This window comes from Melozone crissalis, unplaced genomic scaffold (genome assembly GCF_028551555.1).
Source record: "Melozone crissalis strain CALT ecotype California unplaced genomic scaffold, PUWL_Pcris_2 ptg000061l_1, whole genome shotgun sequence".
Classification (NCBI taxonomy): domain Eukaryota; kingdom Metazoa; phylum Chordata; class Aves; order Passeriformes; family Passerellidae; genus Melozone; species Melozone crissalis.
This window is the reverse complement of record NW_026535839.1, coordinates 7,072,821-7,089,019: the sequence shown is the minus strand read 5'-3', so window position 1 is coordinate 7,089,019 and position 16,199 is coordinate 7,072,821. Positions and strand designations below refer to the sequence as shown.

General features: G+C 46.6%; 1 protein-coding gene across 1 annotated transcript; it reads right to left on the bottom strand.

Annotated features, from left to right (window-relative positions):
* Window positions 1–1,582: 1,582 nt before the first annotated feature.
* LOC128944471 (leukotriene C4 synthase-like) lies at window positions 1,583–4,734 on the bottom strand. Its single transcript, XM_054287749.1, has 5 exons — window positions 4,581–4,734; window positions 3,675–3,774; window positions 2,610–2,680; window positions 2,295–2,376; window positions 1,583–1,872 (listed from the first exon to the last, which is right to left on the bottom strand). Exons 1-5 carry the CDS (start codon window positions 4,636–4,638, stop codon window positions 1,746–1,748), a joined length of 438 nt encoding a protein of 145 aa, XP_054143724.1. The 5' UTR covers window positions 4,639–4,734; the 3' UTR covers window positions 1,583–1,745.
* Window positions 4,735–16,199: the final 11,465 nt, after the last annotated feature.

The following is a 16,199-nucleotide window of genomic DNA, read 5'->3' as shown; positions in this document are numbered from 1 at the left end:
AAGTGTTGTACAGTTACTTTTGTTTGGCTTTAAGCCTTACCCTGCAGCATTTGCCAGTTTCAATGCAGCAGCATGACTCCAAGGCAGGAGAGCCTGAAAGGGAAATCAACTGGATGCTTTGTTGGAGAAGCCAATTTAAAATGCATGGAAGGAAAAGAAACAATGTGAGAAATTAATAATTTCCTCCAAAAAGCCCCTCCCTTTTGTTCTTACAGTCCAGATATGCCTACTGCTGGGAAAAGGAGGGGAGAGCAGTGGGCTTTACAATGCGGTTGGACTGGCATCGTGCTCATGCAATTATTTTCACTCTCTGGGTTTGCTGTGAATTCCCCCATGATGACACACAGAGCACTGCTGGCATTTCCTGTGGCACAACATAAAGACACCAGTGGCCAAAAGTATCAGTACTGTGTATACTGAGCTGGATGAAAATCCAGCCCCTTCTGATGCAGGAGGGACCTGAGCACTGGGTAAACCACTTTTTGGTGCTGAGTGGCTCAGTCCCCAATCCATGAGCTCAACATCTCCAAAATTCAGCTTCTCCCTCCTCAGAGGGAGGTCTCTCCTCCCATGGCACACAGGGTTGCAGGCTTTGTTGGATTGCATGTCAGGGAAACAAAGGCAGCCACCTTGCACTCACAAACTCATGTTTCTGTTCTGTGCTAGCTGCAGACTCACAAAGAGACACCCAGCATAGCAAGTTCAGTGACCTTTTATTTGTGCCTGTTGTCACCGGGCCGAGTTCAAAGTGGCACACGCAGCAGTGGTGATGAGTTTGCTCAGTGTGATTTACAGCAGTGGCTGATAACCAGCATGAGGGCACAAACAGACTTTCGCACTACATGTTGGTGGCTACTCCAGTTTATCCCTCACCTCTTTTGTTATGTCTCAGCGCACATCTGGTTCCAAACAAATGCCTTTCTTAGGTGTGGGCCTTGGAAAACTGGCATGAATCCGTGTTCTGTGCCTGGGTTGAGGGCAGAGCCACTGGATAATGGGGAACATGTGGCACTTCCCTTTGGCAGCTCACTGGGAAACTCAGACGGAGAAGAGTTTGCTTTTATATGTCCTCGTTTGGGGTTGTTGTTTCCGCATCAGACAGGATGGAGCCGCCAGATGTGGAGCACTTGGCACACCAAGTGCCATGGGGGAAAAATATCTTCTAAACAGCTCAGCAGCTCCTGCCAGTGCTGGACAGTGAGGAAGGAGGTGTTAAAAGCTCGGGTGAGGGTGGATTTCTCATTGAGGGCTGTAGAGTTGTACCCAGTCTGTTAAGGCAGGCCAGAGGGAGCAGGACTCGAAGATGAGGACAGTGGTGTATAGTATTCACAGAGAAAGCCCCAATGAAGGGAGGAATGATGAGGAGGACTCCATCTTATCAGGAGGCTAATTAATTACTTTATTATACTATATTACACTATGTTACATTACATCTAAACTGAATCTGCCAAGCACTCAACTGCACACAATTGCAGCATCTCGTGACTGTCAGCTGACAGTCCCAACACACACACATGTTTGGCCCTGATAGGCCAAGGAAACAAAACACCATCACTTTGGGTAAACAATCTCCATATTGCATTCTACTTTTGCACAAATACAGGCACAGAAAATGAGATAAGAATTGTTTTTCCTTTCTCTGCGGCTCAGAGAATGTGAAAACCAGAAATATTCTTGAGAAGTCGTGCCTTGCTTTTCTCTGTGAGGAGAAATGTGGGTACAGTGGTGAAGCACAGAGGAGTGGGTCATGCTGTGAGAAACTGGAGGACGTTCAGCCCCACATAGTGAGAGAGGAAGAAATGCAGGATGCCCAGGGCTGACACTGCAATGAGAATCCAGAGAACTCCAGCGCTGAAGTATATCGGGGCGAGTCTGGTGGGAGAGAGGCAGCTGCTGACAACGAGCTTCCCGCCTGGAACAGCCCCTTCCTCCCTGCAGAGGTGGGTGGAAAGGCAGCCCCTGGCTGTCCCCTGCCCCCTGCATGGGGTCCCAAGCCCTGCTTCCATCTCAAGGGAGCGAACACACACACCCAAAAGGGCTTGGGGCAGCCCCAGCCTTGTCCAGTATCTGTGTGGCTGCCCCAGCCCTGTGTCCATGTTCACGTCATGCCTCAGAGACAAGGCTGAGTCATGCAGGAGCCCCAGAGACCCCAAGAGTCTTGAGCTTTCCCCAAGCACATTATGTTTCCAAAAACGACCCCCCAAGGGTTACTGTGCAGTCCCCTGAGGGCTGCTCTGTGTGTGAGTGTGTAAGAGTATGCAAGAGTGTGCAAGAGTGTGCATGAGTGTGTTTACCTTTCTGAGGATGATGCCTTGTATCCCATGAAGTAGCAGTAGCGGGCGTAGAGATAGAGCAGACCCAAGGCTGCAGCCAGACCTGTGTTTAGGAGACATCACAGTGACATCTCCAAAAGCTTTTCAGAGCTACTTGGAACCAAGGAGGTAGCCCAAAATGAAGGAATAAAGACTCTGTGTCATCTGGCTGTACCCTCCCATCAGAGACAAAATTACTGCTTAATTCATTGTTCAGAAGTTGAGCAGGACCTGAGGACTGAGGCAACACACAGGGGAACAGATCCAGTAACAAACCAGGTAATGGGATATTCTCACCTTGATGGAAGAAGAGTCCAGCCTGCCACAGAAGTGCCAGGAAGATGGGAAAATACTCAGAGGAGTTCACCCTGGCAGGAAAGAGAAAGGTCATAAACTAGGGAAAGGAAAGAAGCTCTTCCTCTTTTGCTTCCCCTGGCAGTTTCCAGACACTGGAGGCTTTTGCTTTTTAGGACTAGTGTTGTCATAAAAAGCCTCCAGACTCCAGTTCCCATCCCAGCTTTATTCACAGAAATTAAACAATGGAAAGAAGAAGGTCTCCAGGTTACAAGAAATTAAGTAAAAGATTCCCAGGTCAGACTGTGAACAGAAAGGCTCCATGAACCATTCCCACTGCTGCTTCCCAAGTGCTGCAGCTCAAACCCTGCTGCCCATGCCCCAAAGCCCCAGGCTGTAGGGAAGGTCTGTCCCTCAAGCACACAAGGCCAGAGCAGCCTGGGCTTTGTGCAGGAGTTGGAGGGAGCACATAACTCTTGGGACCGTTTGTATGTCATGCCCTCTCCTCCCAAAGGCACAGTAGCACCAAAAGATGCTGGATGAAGCTGAGTCTAGGCTAGTGAAGGAGCAAAGAAGGGAATGGCTGAGGGGATCCAGCTCAAGCTACTCAGTTGCTTTTTTTCCAGTGGTCAGCTACAACAATATGAAAGCTCCTCCCTCCCCACTGCAGCCGTAGCACAGAAGTCACAGCAGAGATGCTGGGTTATCCTCATCCCAGCACCAGCTGAGATCTCTCTGGGAACTTGTCCTTCCCAGTGGGTGAGATTCAGAGCTGGGCTGAAGCTGCCTGTGGTTTGGATAAAACCAGTCTAAGTCTCAGGCACCAAGGGTTATGTCTTTATGAGCCCTTCACTGTACAGCAGAGATTCCTGTGTGGTTTCTATCAGCAGTGCCTGGTTTAGGACTCAAGAGCCAGCCCAATTCTGATGCTGACTCTTCAACACATTGCTTAACCTGGTAAGGGAGGTAATTGCTTAATTACAGTTCCAGGAAAAGAATAGCAAAGCAGGGGAAAGGCAGTGCCATTACGTGAGATCTGACAAACATCAAGTAAGAGGAGTTTCTTACTGTGCTCGAAAGATCCTTTCAAATTCAGGAGGGCCTGAGATCTTTGGAGGTGAAATGCCAAACAACCTCCTAGCATAGATCACCTGGAGGAAGAAGTAGGCTGCAGCAAAAGAGAGAAAAGTAGCAGTGGTCAGTCCTAGGCATGGTCAGTCTTATGGCTGGGCATGCTGGAGTCAGGAGCTGGCCAGAGGCTGAGGAAAAAGATCTGCAGTCTCCTCCTAACCCCACACCTCCAGACAGCAGAGAAAGTTAGAATAAAATCCCAGGTACCTTTTAGACAAGGAAAAGGAATGACCCAGAGCAATAGTGAAGCAAGTCATGTACTACCAGTGTTATTTGCTTTCTTGTATAACCAGCAGATGGTAAAATTATTACACAGTTCAGATGCACTTTATTACCGACAATTTCAAGGGTTTTTCATTTTAATTTTTTCCTGTTCTAAATTCTGATATCTGTGTAGGGATGGAACTGATGCCACAGATAAGCCAGCCAGATACTGAATTAAATTGGCATGCAATGTGGACCCGTGGCTGGGAGATGTTCCATGTGGCCACCACAGCCCATACTTCCACCTTTTCATGCAGCAGAGCTTTTTGTATGCTCACATCTACATGCACTTCAGGAGCTGCTGTAAAACCCAAAGAGGGAAATTCTACATGTTTGCAGAGGGAAAGATCTACCAAAAAGATTCTGAATGGAGGGGGTAGGTCAGTTCAGAGAAAGGGCTTCTGCACTCATTTGATTGAATGCTCTCCAGAACCCAAACAAGATATCAGTTCCCTGCCTGAAAAGCAGTGAAGTGCCAGTGCAACAGGAGACATTAAATACGAAAGCAAAAGAAAATCAGTGGAGTTACAGTAGATTGATCCAGCCAGTACTTGAGCACACACATTCAATGGTCCCTACCTTGCTCCAGGACTCCCAGGACTGTCACGGCAGCCAGCCAATGAATCTGATCCAACATACTGACTTCTCCAGAACCTAGAAAATCTTATTTCTTGGTCAGAAGTTCCCCTGGCCAGGTTCAGTCCTTGCTGATGTGGCAGTTTGAAATGGTATCTGACAGCCTGTGTTTGTTCTAACTGAACAAAGCAAAGATTTAGTCGGTGGTATTGACACTCAGAGCAGCCTGGTGCCGTTATCACACATGCTATGGAAATGGAAATCAGTGGAGACAGGTTTAATGGAGTATTTCCTTTCCTGCCCCACCCTCTTCCAGGAACAGAGTTAAGAGGAAGTGGAAAAGCCAGTAGACTGACAAATGTGAGAGATAAGGGAACTGGAGCTGAATGGATGGACAAAAGCCTATAGCCCACTAATCCACTCCCCCCAGGGCATCTGCTTTAGGCCAGGGCACATCCCCTCTGTTGATGCTGCAGGAGAAACCAAAGCTCTGCTTGGGCTGTTGAGTAACACCAGAGCACAGGCAGCATTCCAAAGTACATATCGCTGTGTACATAATCCTACCTAGGCTCTGGTAGCATGTGCTGGGCACAGTGAATGACTTATGGCCACAACACTGAGACCCTCCATGAAAAACACTCTGAGAGGGTAAGAGAGGATGTGATAAAGTATTAAAGCTCTCCAGAACTGTCCCACACACTGATATTTTATCTGGGGATGGGTCCTGCAGAATGACAGGACACCAAGGGGGTTTCAGAGGCAGCTCTCATCCCAGAAAGACTTGGAGATGTGCATTTAAGGCTTCTGATCAATCCTCAGTGCAATCAATTCTCACCACAAACACCAGAGTGAGCTCTTTGTGGGGAAAAACCTACAGAATTCATCAGGACATAGCAAAAAGAAAATTACATTTTCACCTGTCAGAAGAGACCCATTTGTCTAGTTCCCATCTAACAGCACAATAGCTGGCACAGACAGGATCTGATGGGATCACCAGCTTTGTTTCCTTCCTCTCTCTTCATTCAATGAATTCTCCCACCATACCAAGGCAAAAGGAAAGCAGGTTAAGACAAAGTGATCGTTGAACACCACTGTTATAAAAAGTTATATTAAAGCAGTTTACAGAAATTACATTGTACACCTGATGTCTTTGATAGGCTTTCTAAGAAGCAATATGCTGGTTCTGGTTTTCTGCCTCTCTATAAGCTATAAAGGCACCCAAAATGGCTATAACAATGTCCCAGCTTGGTGTTTTTCAAAATATCAAATACACACCCCATTGTTTTTCAAACACCAGCTCTAAGACTAATTCCTTTATTTCAGAACTGAACCTTTTTCATTGTAGTGACTGGTTAGAAATATGAGGAACATTGTGTCTATTTAGTTGTCAAAGAAATTAAGAACTCCACTGTGTCCCCTCAAGAAGGGCAGAGGTCTTGCAGTGCTTAATGATGTTTGATTTCCCTTTGCTCCTGTCTGATAACAGCCTGCTAGTTACAGAAAATAAAGAAAACAACTGAGCAGAAAGGATTTGAGCTTACACCTCCATCAGATGACAGTGCACTGTGAGCTGTATCAACAGTGTCAAATGTGTGCCATGGAATCTGGGCCAGGAGGAGCTGCACTGGCTGCCACAGAGCATTCCTGCTCTCCAGATCATCACTAAACACAAAATACTTCTAGCATAATTTTCTGTCATCATCTAGCATGATCTAAATATAATAAAGGCCAACAGAAACATGAATGAATAAACAAGCACAGATGTCTCCCCCCTCCTCCTCCCTCCTCCATAAGCATAATTTTTCAAGCTGTTTTTAAATTTCTGAAGAGCACAACCTTTTTTTGTCCCTGTTTGTCACCATCAGAACTCCCTTTATTTTCCAATCTCCCTCAGTGCTTACCAGGAACAGGCACAAGCACCCCAGTCCCAGCCCCAAATGCTCTGGGTGACAGACTTGTCATGGGTGACAGCCTCTGCACCCATGGACCACAGCATATTGTGATACCTCGTCCTCCAAGGCTGCCAGGGACGAGTTCCCTTCTAGGCAAAGACAAGTCCTGCAGTCCCAGGTGCACCTCAGGGGGATTTGCTGAGCAGGAGCCACTGAAATGCTGCACCCCTCTCCCACTGCCTGGCTCTGCTCTCCAGGGTATGCTGTGTTAATGTGGCCCCAGTCAGAGGGCACAGACCAAAGTCCTCGCACCTCCCAGTGAGTCAGCACTGCAGGTATTTCTCTGTGCCCATGCTTGCTTTTGCCACCTCTCCTGCAGCCAATAATCCTTTCTGCCTCCTAATTTTTACTGTGGGGATACACTCTTAGCTGGACTGCAACACCAATAGGGATTAAAATTAATTTTGGGAAGAAAAATGATCAACACAGTGCCTTGGAGGAGTTTTTAAGCATCCATAGGGTTTACAGCAGCTATCACTTGCCCGGAGCAGCAGGGCAAGGAGAAGCCAGCAGTGCTGAATCCAGCACTGTTACATGCAGTAACATCCCCTGGACATTTCAGGAGCGTAGAATGGCTCAAGAGCTTTCTGTCAGTGGAAGGGAGAACATTTTGCAGATGAGCAACTTACCCTTCAGCTGTGAAGCATGGAGGTGCCTTGTTCTTCCAATCCTATTGCACAAATATGGAAATATTTTCTAATGCAGGTCGTTCTTGTGCTTCCTTTCCTTCCGAATCCTTTTGCAGCCACTATGTACATCCAAACCCATGACTGTGGGACTGCTTGTGAGAACAGTTACTGTCTTTGTAACAACCACAAAGGAAAAAGAGGGGAGGGTTCGTTCAAAAGAATTTTTTGTCACAGAGAAGAAAGACTTTTTCTAGTTCGAGAGAAAGAAAGACAGTTCAGCCCCGAGCAACTCAGTCTGTTCCACTACAACTGCTCGGGGTGGGGTGGTGGGGCTGGTGATACACCCTCCTGACCTCCCATTCCCATGGAGGCTGCTCTTAAACTCACACTGACATGTGTTGAGATTTTCCTGGAATTCGTGGATTTTCCATCTGTGTAAGGAAGGACATGCTAAAAATACGGCAAGAGAAAAAAGAATTCAGTCTTTTACCCGTTATGGAGGCAAAACTGGCCACGTGTCCCCAGGATGTGGGGGCAGCTGCAGACAATTTCTGCTCTGTGATTCCCAACAGGACTCAGAGCAAGGCATAAGCTGGATCAGATCTCTTGAGCACATTGAAATGTGTTCTGGGATCTGCATCTTGAAAAAACCATAAGAACTTTGCATGACAAGAATTACCATGTCTTCCTAAAATTAGCATCTATCCAGAGAGTCCTCCTTTCACAAGGTAAAAGAGCAGGTGGTTGGATTTATCAGCAACGTCCAGATTGGCATTGTACAACTCATCTCTTGGAGTACAAACAGTGTATATTGGAGATGTGCCTTAGCCTGTTCATCCAGACCGATTTCAGACCATATTCCTGGCATTTATATATCTATGGCAGATCAAAGAGTCACAAAAATGTTCACAAATATTTAGGTATAGCAAAATTTCTAGGGGCCAAACCAATCTCTGGGCTGCTTGAATGCTTCTGCATGGAGCAGGACCACAGCCAAGCACCTATTGACAGCACTTCTCATCTCAGTAAAGGTGAAGGGCTTCACTTTAGAGATCAAACAGGGAAAACACAAAAAGTAATTTTCTAGAAAGCAAGATGGAAAGCTGAGTGTTTGGAAAATCACATAAATGATTATATATACTAATTTATTTAGGGATAGTTAGAATTTTTTTAAAGCTTTCCTCTAATGGAGTTTAGTGAGCTTTATCCATATGCACATTAGGTCTGACTGGAGGGCACATCAGTATAAAAACAATGCCAAAACTCTCCCCTTAATTCATCATCCAAAGGCACTGGTACATGCAAATGAATTATACCCCTTCATTTACGATCAACAACTGTTAAAAGTATTAATTAAATGTCTCTCTTGCCCTGCCTTGTCTTGTGTTATTGTCAGGCAAGGAAAGCCTTTTCCATGTGTTTTGCCAATTTTCCTACCTCCTGTTCAACAGAAAGTCTGGAATAGTTAATAAACAAAAAGGAACAATGCCAGAAAGTGGCTGGCTTGAAGAATAAATCTCTGGAGTGATAAGTGCATATGTCAGGGAGGGGGAGGATTTCCCTTCGCAGAGGGACAAACAAGCCTTTCAAACATCTTTGGAAGCTCTTACATCAACATACACTCAGTATTATCCTATAATGATGTGGGGAAAAAATTGCAAGGATACAGGGTACATCAGAACTCATCAAAGGCTGAAGAGTGGACAAAAACTTTGTAAACCCAAACAAAAACTTTGCTTTTCCTAAATTACAGAGGTGAAGAAATAGAGCTGTTCAGCATTTCTATCTTGTTTAGACCAGCACACCCAGATGCTGGCTGGCCCTAGCTGGTTATGAGATAAAGCTGGGCAAGGCATTGGAGAGGGGCAGAGTGAGGACAGCTCTAAGGAGACATTTTCCAGGGGAAAGGCTGGAATTCCTAATAGGTCTCCTGCAAAGAAGAGATCCTTGGCTTGTAAGAAACAGGGAAAGTCAGGGAATTAACCTGAAGTGGGGAGGTGTTGCTGTGCAAAGTCGTATCTTCAGGGATGGGGCAATCAGGAAGGTACTGGTCCCTCTGCCTTATGGTGACTTTTCACACCAAAGTTCTGTCCCACATGGGGTTGAGGGAAAGGAGGTGGTTTGGGGGGAGGTCTGCCATAGTCCTCACTGGAGATGCTCTTCTCTCCTTGCTTAGTGCAGTGGGACTGTGCCAAAACCTGAGTCCTGCTGAATGTCCTGCCCTGTGTCACCCTGTCCATAACCCTGGGGCACAGCCAGACAGACAGAGTGAGACCACAGAGTGTCTGGTGACCACAGAGGCCCATGGACAAACTTGTGCAAGAGCAGAAGGCACTGAGGGCAGGAAACTGACTGATGTTTCTGTAGAGCTCCACTGATGTCAGCAGTGTCCAAAAGTTTTGAAATATATTTTCAGAATGAATCAAAGGCAAACTCTGTGGATGACAGCAGACCATTGTGTTCTTTGAACTCATTCACCCTCATGACCCCAGAAGATGCCCTAAGTGATGTGCTGGGCAGGGAATGGAGCCCAGGTAGGGGGTGGACACCCCCAGTGAGGGGCACACACACCCTGCTGCAGCTGGCAGGCTGCAAGTGCTCTGGAAGCAGAGTGAAGAGGCTGCCTGGGTCACATTGCACTGAGCACTGAGGAACACAAACAGGCTCTGTTTCTTCTCCCATCTCCAAAGCAGAAATTGAACAGAGCCAGCCTCCACATCTCCTGCTGGCTCAAGACCAGGGAGACAGCAGCAACTACAGATCATGGGAGCAAGATGTGAGTGTGGGAGAGGTGGGTTTTTAATTGCTGGCCATCATTTCTTGTGGCCTTTCTGCCACATCCACCTATCTGCTCCATACTGCACAGGACTGGAATGCTGCCTAACTTGACATGTCCTGATGGTGGCCACTCCTGTTAGGAGAATTCTCAGTGCCCAGTCAGTGCTTTTGATGCCTCGTGGCTATGCCAGCTTCAGTCTGCAGGACAGCATCCATTCCCTGCCTCCCAGGCTGCAGGATTGGAGCAGCCTTTACCCAGGGCCTGGGGGAGCAAAGCAGGTTCAGCACAGCACTCAGGAGCCTGGGCTGTGCTATTTGAAAGCCCTGCTGTGAACGTTGGTATTTGCTGTTTTACATCACAATTTAGTGCTTTTCTTTAGCACTTGCTGAGATCCAAAATGAATCCAGTCTGTTGGTACAGCACTTATCAGGGACCAGTGTTTAAGTTATTACTAAAGCAAACAGAAAAATCTCCACCTATAATTTCCAAAGGTTCAATATTTACAATAGATTAACACAGTCAGCTACTATGTGTAGAACATGTCTTTTACTCCTGTGAAAATTTGTTAAAATCACTCCCAAAGTCCTCAAATGATCAACAATTTCAGAATTTATCATTTATCATACCAGTGATCTTCTTCATCCTTAATACAGGATTTCCTAACCTGACTAATACAGGTAGATTTTTTATTATGCATATTTTTATTACATATAGATTTTTGTGTCATATATATATATATACACACTATATATATATATATATATATATATATACACACTATATATACATATATACACAACAAATATATGAAGAGCTCAAAAGCAGACCCTGGCTCGTAATTGGTTAAGAAAAGTTACTAAACAACTAGAAACAAATTTAATGTCAAATTTAATTTGGGGATTTTTGAGTTTGCCTGATTTACATCTGTATATTTATAAAGGGAGAAGGATGTCTGATTCTTTTTGCTGCCTGGTAAAAAGGCACCAGAAAACATCCTCTAACAAAAGTCTGTCTAGGACTGCAGAAAGCTCACAGCTCAGACAGCTTTTACCTTGGATGGGGCTTGTCCAGCAGAACAAAAGGAAAGGCCCTCGCCACTGAGTTGATGGACAGATTAAAAATGTACCCATTCCCAAGACAAAATCTTAGATTAAAATAACCCAAAATAATGAAGAGAATGTTGAGCTTTTACAAAGTCAGTGACTGATTCCAGTTCCATATATATGCACTTGCAAAAAGGAGAGTCCAATGGGGGAGACATATAGAATCAATGAAAGAAATGAACTGGAAATGTAAAATCAAAAGAATGAACTTATTTAATATGCAACCAATAGTTATAATCCACAGTTTCTACAAAGTCAAATGAGGGGCAGCTCAGCTCAGCCTCTTCATCTTGGGGGACTTAGCTCACTCTGAAAGAATTCAAGCTCTTACAAAGCCCAGTGTCTTGATGGAAAACTAAAGCACCATATTCTTGACTTTGGAATTTGTGTTTGAGAATACCAACATTCCCTAAGGCGCAGATGATATTTTTATTAATCTTAATCAGATCTCTCTCTCTTCATTCCTCCTCATTCTTTTGAGTTTCCATTGAGCTTGGTAGCAGCTTGCCTTTATAACTGATCTATTTCTTTCAGTTAAAATACTTGCCCCATGATTAATTCAAGTCTTGAGTGATAAGATCTAATTCTGAGCTATTTGACTTGAAAATGAAAGCAAAGGTTGACATGTTTCACTTGTGTAACCTTAACCATTCCTTCCCTTCTCGTGCCAAGCATTTTCTGTGACTACACAACCTGCATTTCCCTATCTGTCCAAGTAGCAAAGGAAGCCTCTCATCCCCAACTTCTGCTTGCTTTAATAGCCAGCCAGTTCTGAAATAAATCCCCACCTCTGCATTCCCTTGGGTTTCTGCACCTCCTAACTCTGCAGAGAATACGACACTGCTTGTTGCACATAGCCACAGTGCTGCTTCAAAATCTCTGACTCACCATTTTCCCTGGAAACACTGTTAGAATGGCCATGGTTTGGGGATTTTAACAATCTCCAGCTTTCCAGTCAGCTGCACTGGAGACTGGGGTGAAGCTAAGATCAGGACAGTAAAGAATAGCATCACACCCTTAGGGCTATGCTGTCACTCTCCTTGCTCTGAACTGTGGATCCCAGACTCCCACTTACTGTCTTCTTTGGTTGACATGTGCTTGCCTACATCTGCTTTTTAAAAAGGTTCTTTGATTTCTGAAATAGCACTAAGCATCATTTTCTTTCATTCTCCCATAATCAAACAGCAGTGGCAGCAAGGCTCAAACTCGGTGGGTGAGCCTGCAGGACAGGCTCTGCTATAGCCTTGGAATGAGCCAGAATGGGCAGAAATGTTTGGTGTTAATACAGTCATCAGGGTCCTTGTCTCTACTTTGTCATGAACAAGCAGCTCCAGAGCAGAGCCCTGTGGCGCAGGGTAGGACTGCAGGGCTCTCAGGGTGATGGCTGATCATGTGGACAGCCTCAGCTTCCCACCCAAAGGGTTTTCAATTGTCTACAAAGATAATAAGCACGCCACAGGCTATGTCTCAAATTCACCCTACACTTCAAGGGCCTCCTGGGTGAGATACAATAAAAACATAGACGTTCTCATAAAAGAAACCTCCAGTACATCTCCACAGTGCACACTTTTTACCCGTTTATAGACACTCTTTGGACAAGAGTTCAGACTGACAACAAGTGAATGACAGTAAATTTTCCTCTGTAACCAAGGGAGGGAATGCACACCTCACTGTAATATTATTTTGTTTTTGCCAGCCACAGCAATGCAAGAAAACACTGAGGAACACCAGGTTGGACCCTCCAAAGTCACCTTCACCACACACAGCTCCATGCAGTGGGCTGGAAGCCGGGGCTTGCCGTGGTTCCCCTCTTCATGGTGCTGCCACATCTGTGCCGACTCACGGCTGCGCCCGGGCACAGTGCAGCCGGGCACTCCGGCAGCGGCAGAGCCCTCAGCACACACACTGTTCCTGCTGGGCTGCGGGGGCCAGGCAGGCGCGGGCCACCTCCGGACCCCGCAGCTAATCCTTTCCTAGGAGATGTCTATCACAAATACAAGCAGCAGCAAATCCTATAAGCCCTTCACTGCTGGCTGGTTGGATCCCAGCAACCAGGAATGGAAATCCGTTCACCATTTTCTGACCAGCTAACACTGGGCATCCGAAGCCTCGGAGGTGCCTGCACTTTTTGGGGATGTTGACAAAGAGCTGCCAGGATCTTGGAGCTCCTGTGTGGAAGAGAAGCGTTGGAGACGTCTCATTTCTGGAGGCAGAGTTGGAGCCTTCAAAACACAGGGTTTGTTTATCCCCTTCCTTCCTTCCTGGCACAGAATGGAGCCTTTTTCTGCAGAAAGGAGGCGGAACTTCAGAACGGCTCTGCAGGGACGGGAGGGCAGGCGAGGCCAGGAAGGGCGTGAGACGGGGCCCCAAACCGCACGCCCTGTGCAAGTGCCGTGGCGCCGGCTTGGGAGGAGAATCCCGGGCCCCGAGAGAGATCCATAATGCATTTTTGCCACCAGAAGGCAGCGGGGAGCTGCGGCTGGGAACAGCTGGTGGTTGCAGGACCTGCTCCAGGGAGAAACAGCAGAAGGAGCTTCTCCCTCTGCTGACTGTAACCTGCCTTGTTACACTTCCCTAGTCCGGCCCCCTTCGCTGTCCTTAGGAAAACACAGGGACTACAGTGTAGAGAGAAAGCAATTTTCTTATGATATTCTTTGGAAAACAGATATGCATCAGACTTGCCTTGCCCTCCCATCTGCTGAAACCCTCCTGCGGTGAGCATAGACGTGGACCCTGCCTCACGTTGTTTTTGAAGAGGGAGCTAAACGTGCAAACTCCCTCTACCCTGCAGCTCCAACCCAGTGGTTATCAGGGATACAGTGAAATCCTTGCTGGCTGGTTGCAGCCACCGTGGCCACAGAGCAGCTGTGCCGCGACTGTGACCTTCCCTGTGGGCACTTGCTCCTCGGTACATCTCCTACGTGATGGGGAAAGAGCTGTTACTGGGAAGAGGTTTTCCTTGGGGAAGTTGTTTCTCAGAAGCAAGTCCCTCCTGTACATTACAGAGCTCTCTAACTTACAGGGCTCTTGATTGCAATTCGGTTGTCTCAGTTTTCCATGGGGGCCATCCACCAGAAGATGATGCTCCATAGCAGGGACAACTGAACAGGAGGTATGTCCCACCTGGGCCATTCTGGCAGTGGAGTATTTCAGCACCAACCCGCCTTCATCAGCAGTTGCACTGGATGTTAGAGGTTCAATTTCTCAAGTTGTCTGTGCTGCTCCTGAAAAAGCCAATTCTGCTAATCCAGCAGAGATCAAACCATGTCTCCTTTACTTGATTTGCTTTCAGCTGGGGCAGGCGCCCAACACCAGCCACAGAACAGCCACACGAGCATGCAGGAGGAAGCCACGTGGAGGGTGGCACACTGGTAATAGAAAGAGGCTCAGTGTAAAACCACATGCAGGATTTCAGTGAAAACAGTAGGGAAGTATAAAAAATAGGGATCAAAAGACAACGTGCAGGGTACTGACCACATCTGGGTTTCTGTCTTCCTTGAAAGAGAGTGGTGAGGGTTTCTTAGACACAAAGACCCATAAAATGGCTGAAGTGTATGTTTTCTGTTATCCAGCCTCTTCAGCTCCAGCAGCTGCTGATTGCAAGTGGGAGAGTGGCCAGTCTGGAGAGGTTACTGAGTTAAGTGCTACTAATTCCTTGTTTATTGACTTCAGTAAACTGGGATTAGGATGGGCCAGGGGTTCCAGGTGGTGGCCTTGTGCTGTTTACATGGCATGTCAGGAATGCAGCAACTCTGCCATGATTTTGCTTGTTTTTTAAGAGGAGGTGGTGGGGAAAGCAGAGCTGAGGAGGAGCACTGTGCTGAGGCCAGGTCAGTTAACCCAGGGCTGTATCCGGCCCCAGATGCCAGGCTTCTTGTGCAGGGCTGGAAGAGTTCTTGTCCCCTGAAGACAAAGGGCAAGTGGGATGTGGGTGGGAGGCTCCTGGGTAATCCTGGTCGAGCATTTTCTTCTTTGCAAAAGGTTTTGGGCATTGCTGATGCCCTCAGGACACCAAGGTGCTGGCAGCCTCTTGCTGTTGCTGGCAAGTCTTCAGTTGTGTTTAAATCCAAAGGGTAACCTGCATTTCCCTGGTGAGGGAGTAACTCCTGTCCACATGTTGCAACCATGCTTGGATACAAATGCCTCCAGTGTGAGACCCTCAGGAAGGGCTCAATTCTGAGGATGTACAAGGGCCACTCTCAAGCAAACCTACACCAGGCCCATGAAAGGACTGGCAGAAAGGGGCACAGTGAAAGCCAAATGTTGCCCAGCAAAGTGGTGCAATGCTTATGGGAGCCAGGAAAGGTGTGTACAATCATCAGGATTCCCTACCTTATGTCCAGACTAAACCTGCACCTACTGTCTTTTCTTGGGTGACTCTGAATTTCTGGGTCCCAGAAGTTGTCTGTAAAGTTCCTGTTCTCAGGGACACTTCCCAGCTTGTGAAATGGTATCAGGTGGATAGATTGTCTTCTTCCACCTCAGTACTGTGTCTACCTGTCTCTTTCCATCTGTGAGTGTTCTGTTACTACTTTTCTGTTGATTTTTTCTTCTATTTATCTGCTTCATCTTATTACAATTAATTTATAACACTTTTTACATTCATGTTTATTAGCTCTGAAAATGGCAGGGCTTCATTATTTCCCTTTAAGATGATTATCCTCCCCCTGTTGTGATAATGTTCTCTCATCTTTTCCCATCCTTCTCTCAAGCATTGTCTCCAGAGATGTCTTTGTAACAAAATGTGTTTTCCATGGAAAGCATTCCAGGGCACATGGACATTGCTCTGTACAGTGATCTGAGCTTGCCTTCCCTCCTGCAGTTCAAAGTTTGCAAGAGCAAAAGTCAGTGTCCTCTCACTGGTTGTCTGCCTTGACTGCCTGCTCTCTGCCAGTGTGGTGTCCCTCCTGTCACGCAGACCTGCTGGATTTTCCACTCACTTCTTGCCAGTTTTCCAGAGGAGATCTGTTTGAAATGATGTACTACTAGTGCTTGAAATGCAAGGAGAACTCCAGCAATGTGGCAATGCCCTGAAGGGATTAAGTTGGAGGGAATTATGAAAGCAGGTGAGGAAAGCACTTGAGGTTTCTGCCTGATAACACTCAGGACAAGAAAGTTCCCTGAAATGGAATTACTCAAAGTTCTAGTGCACTAATAGA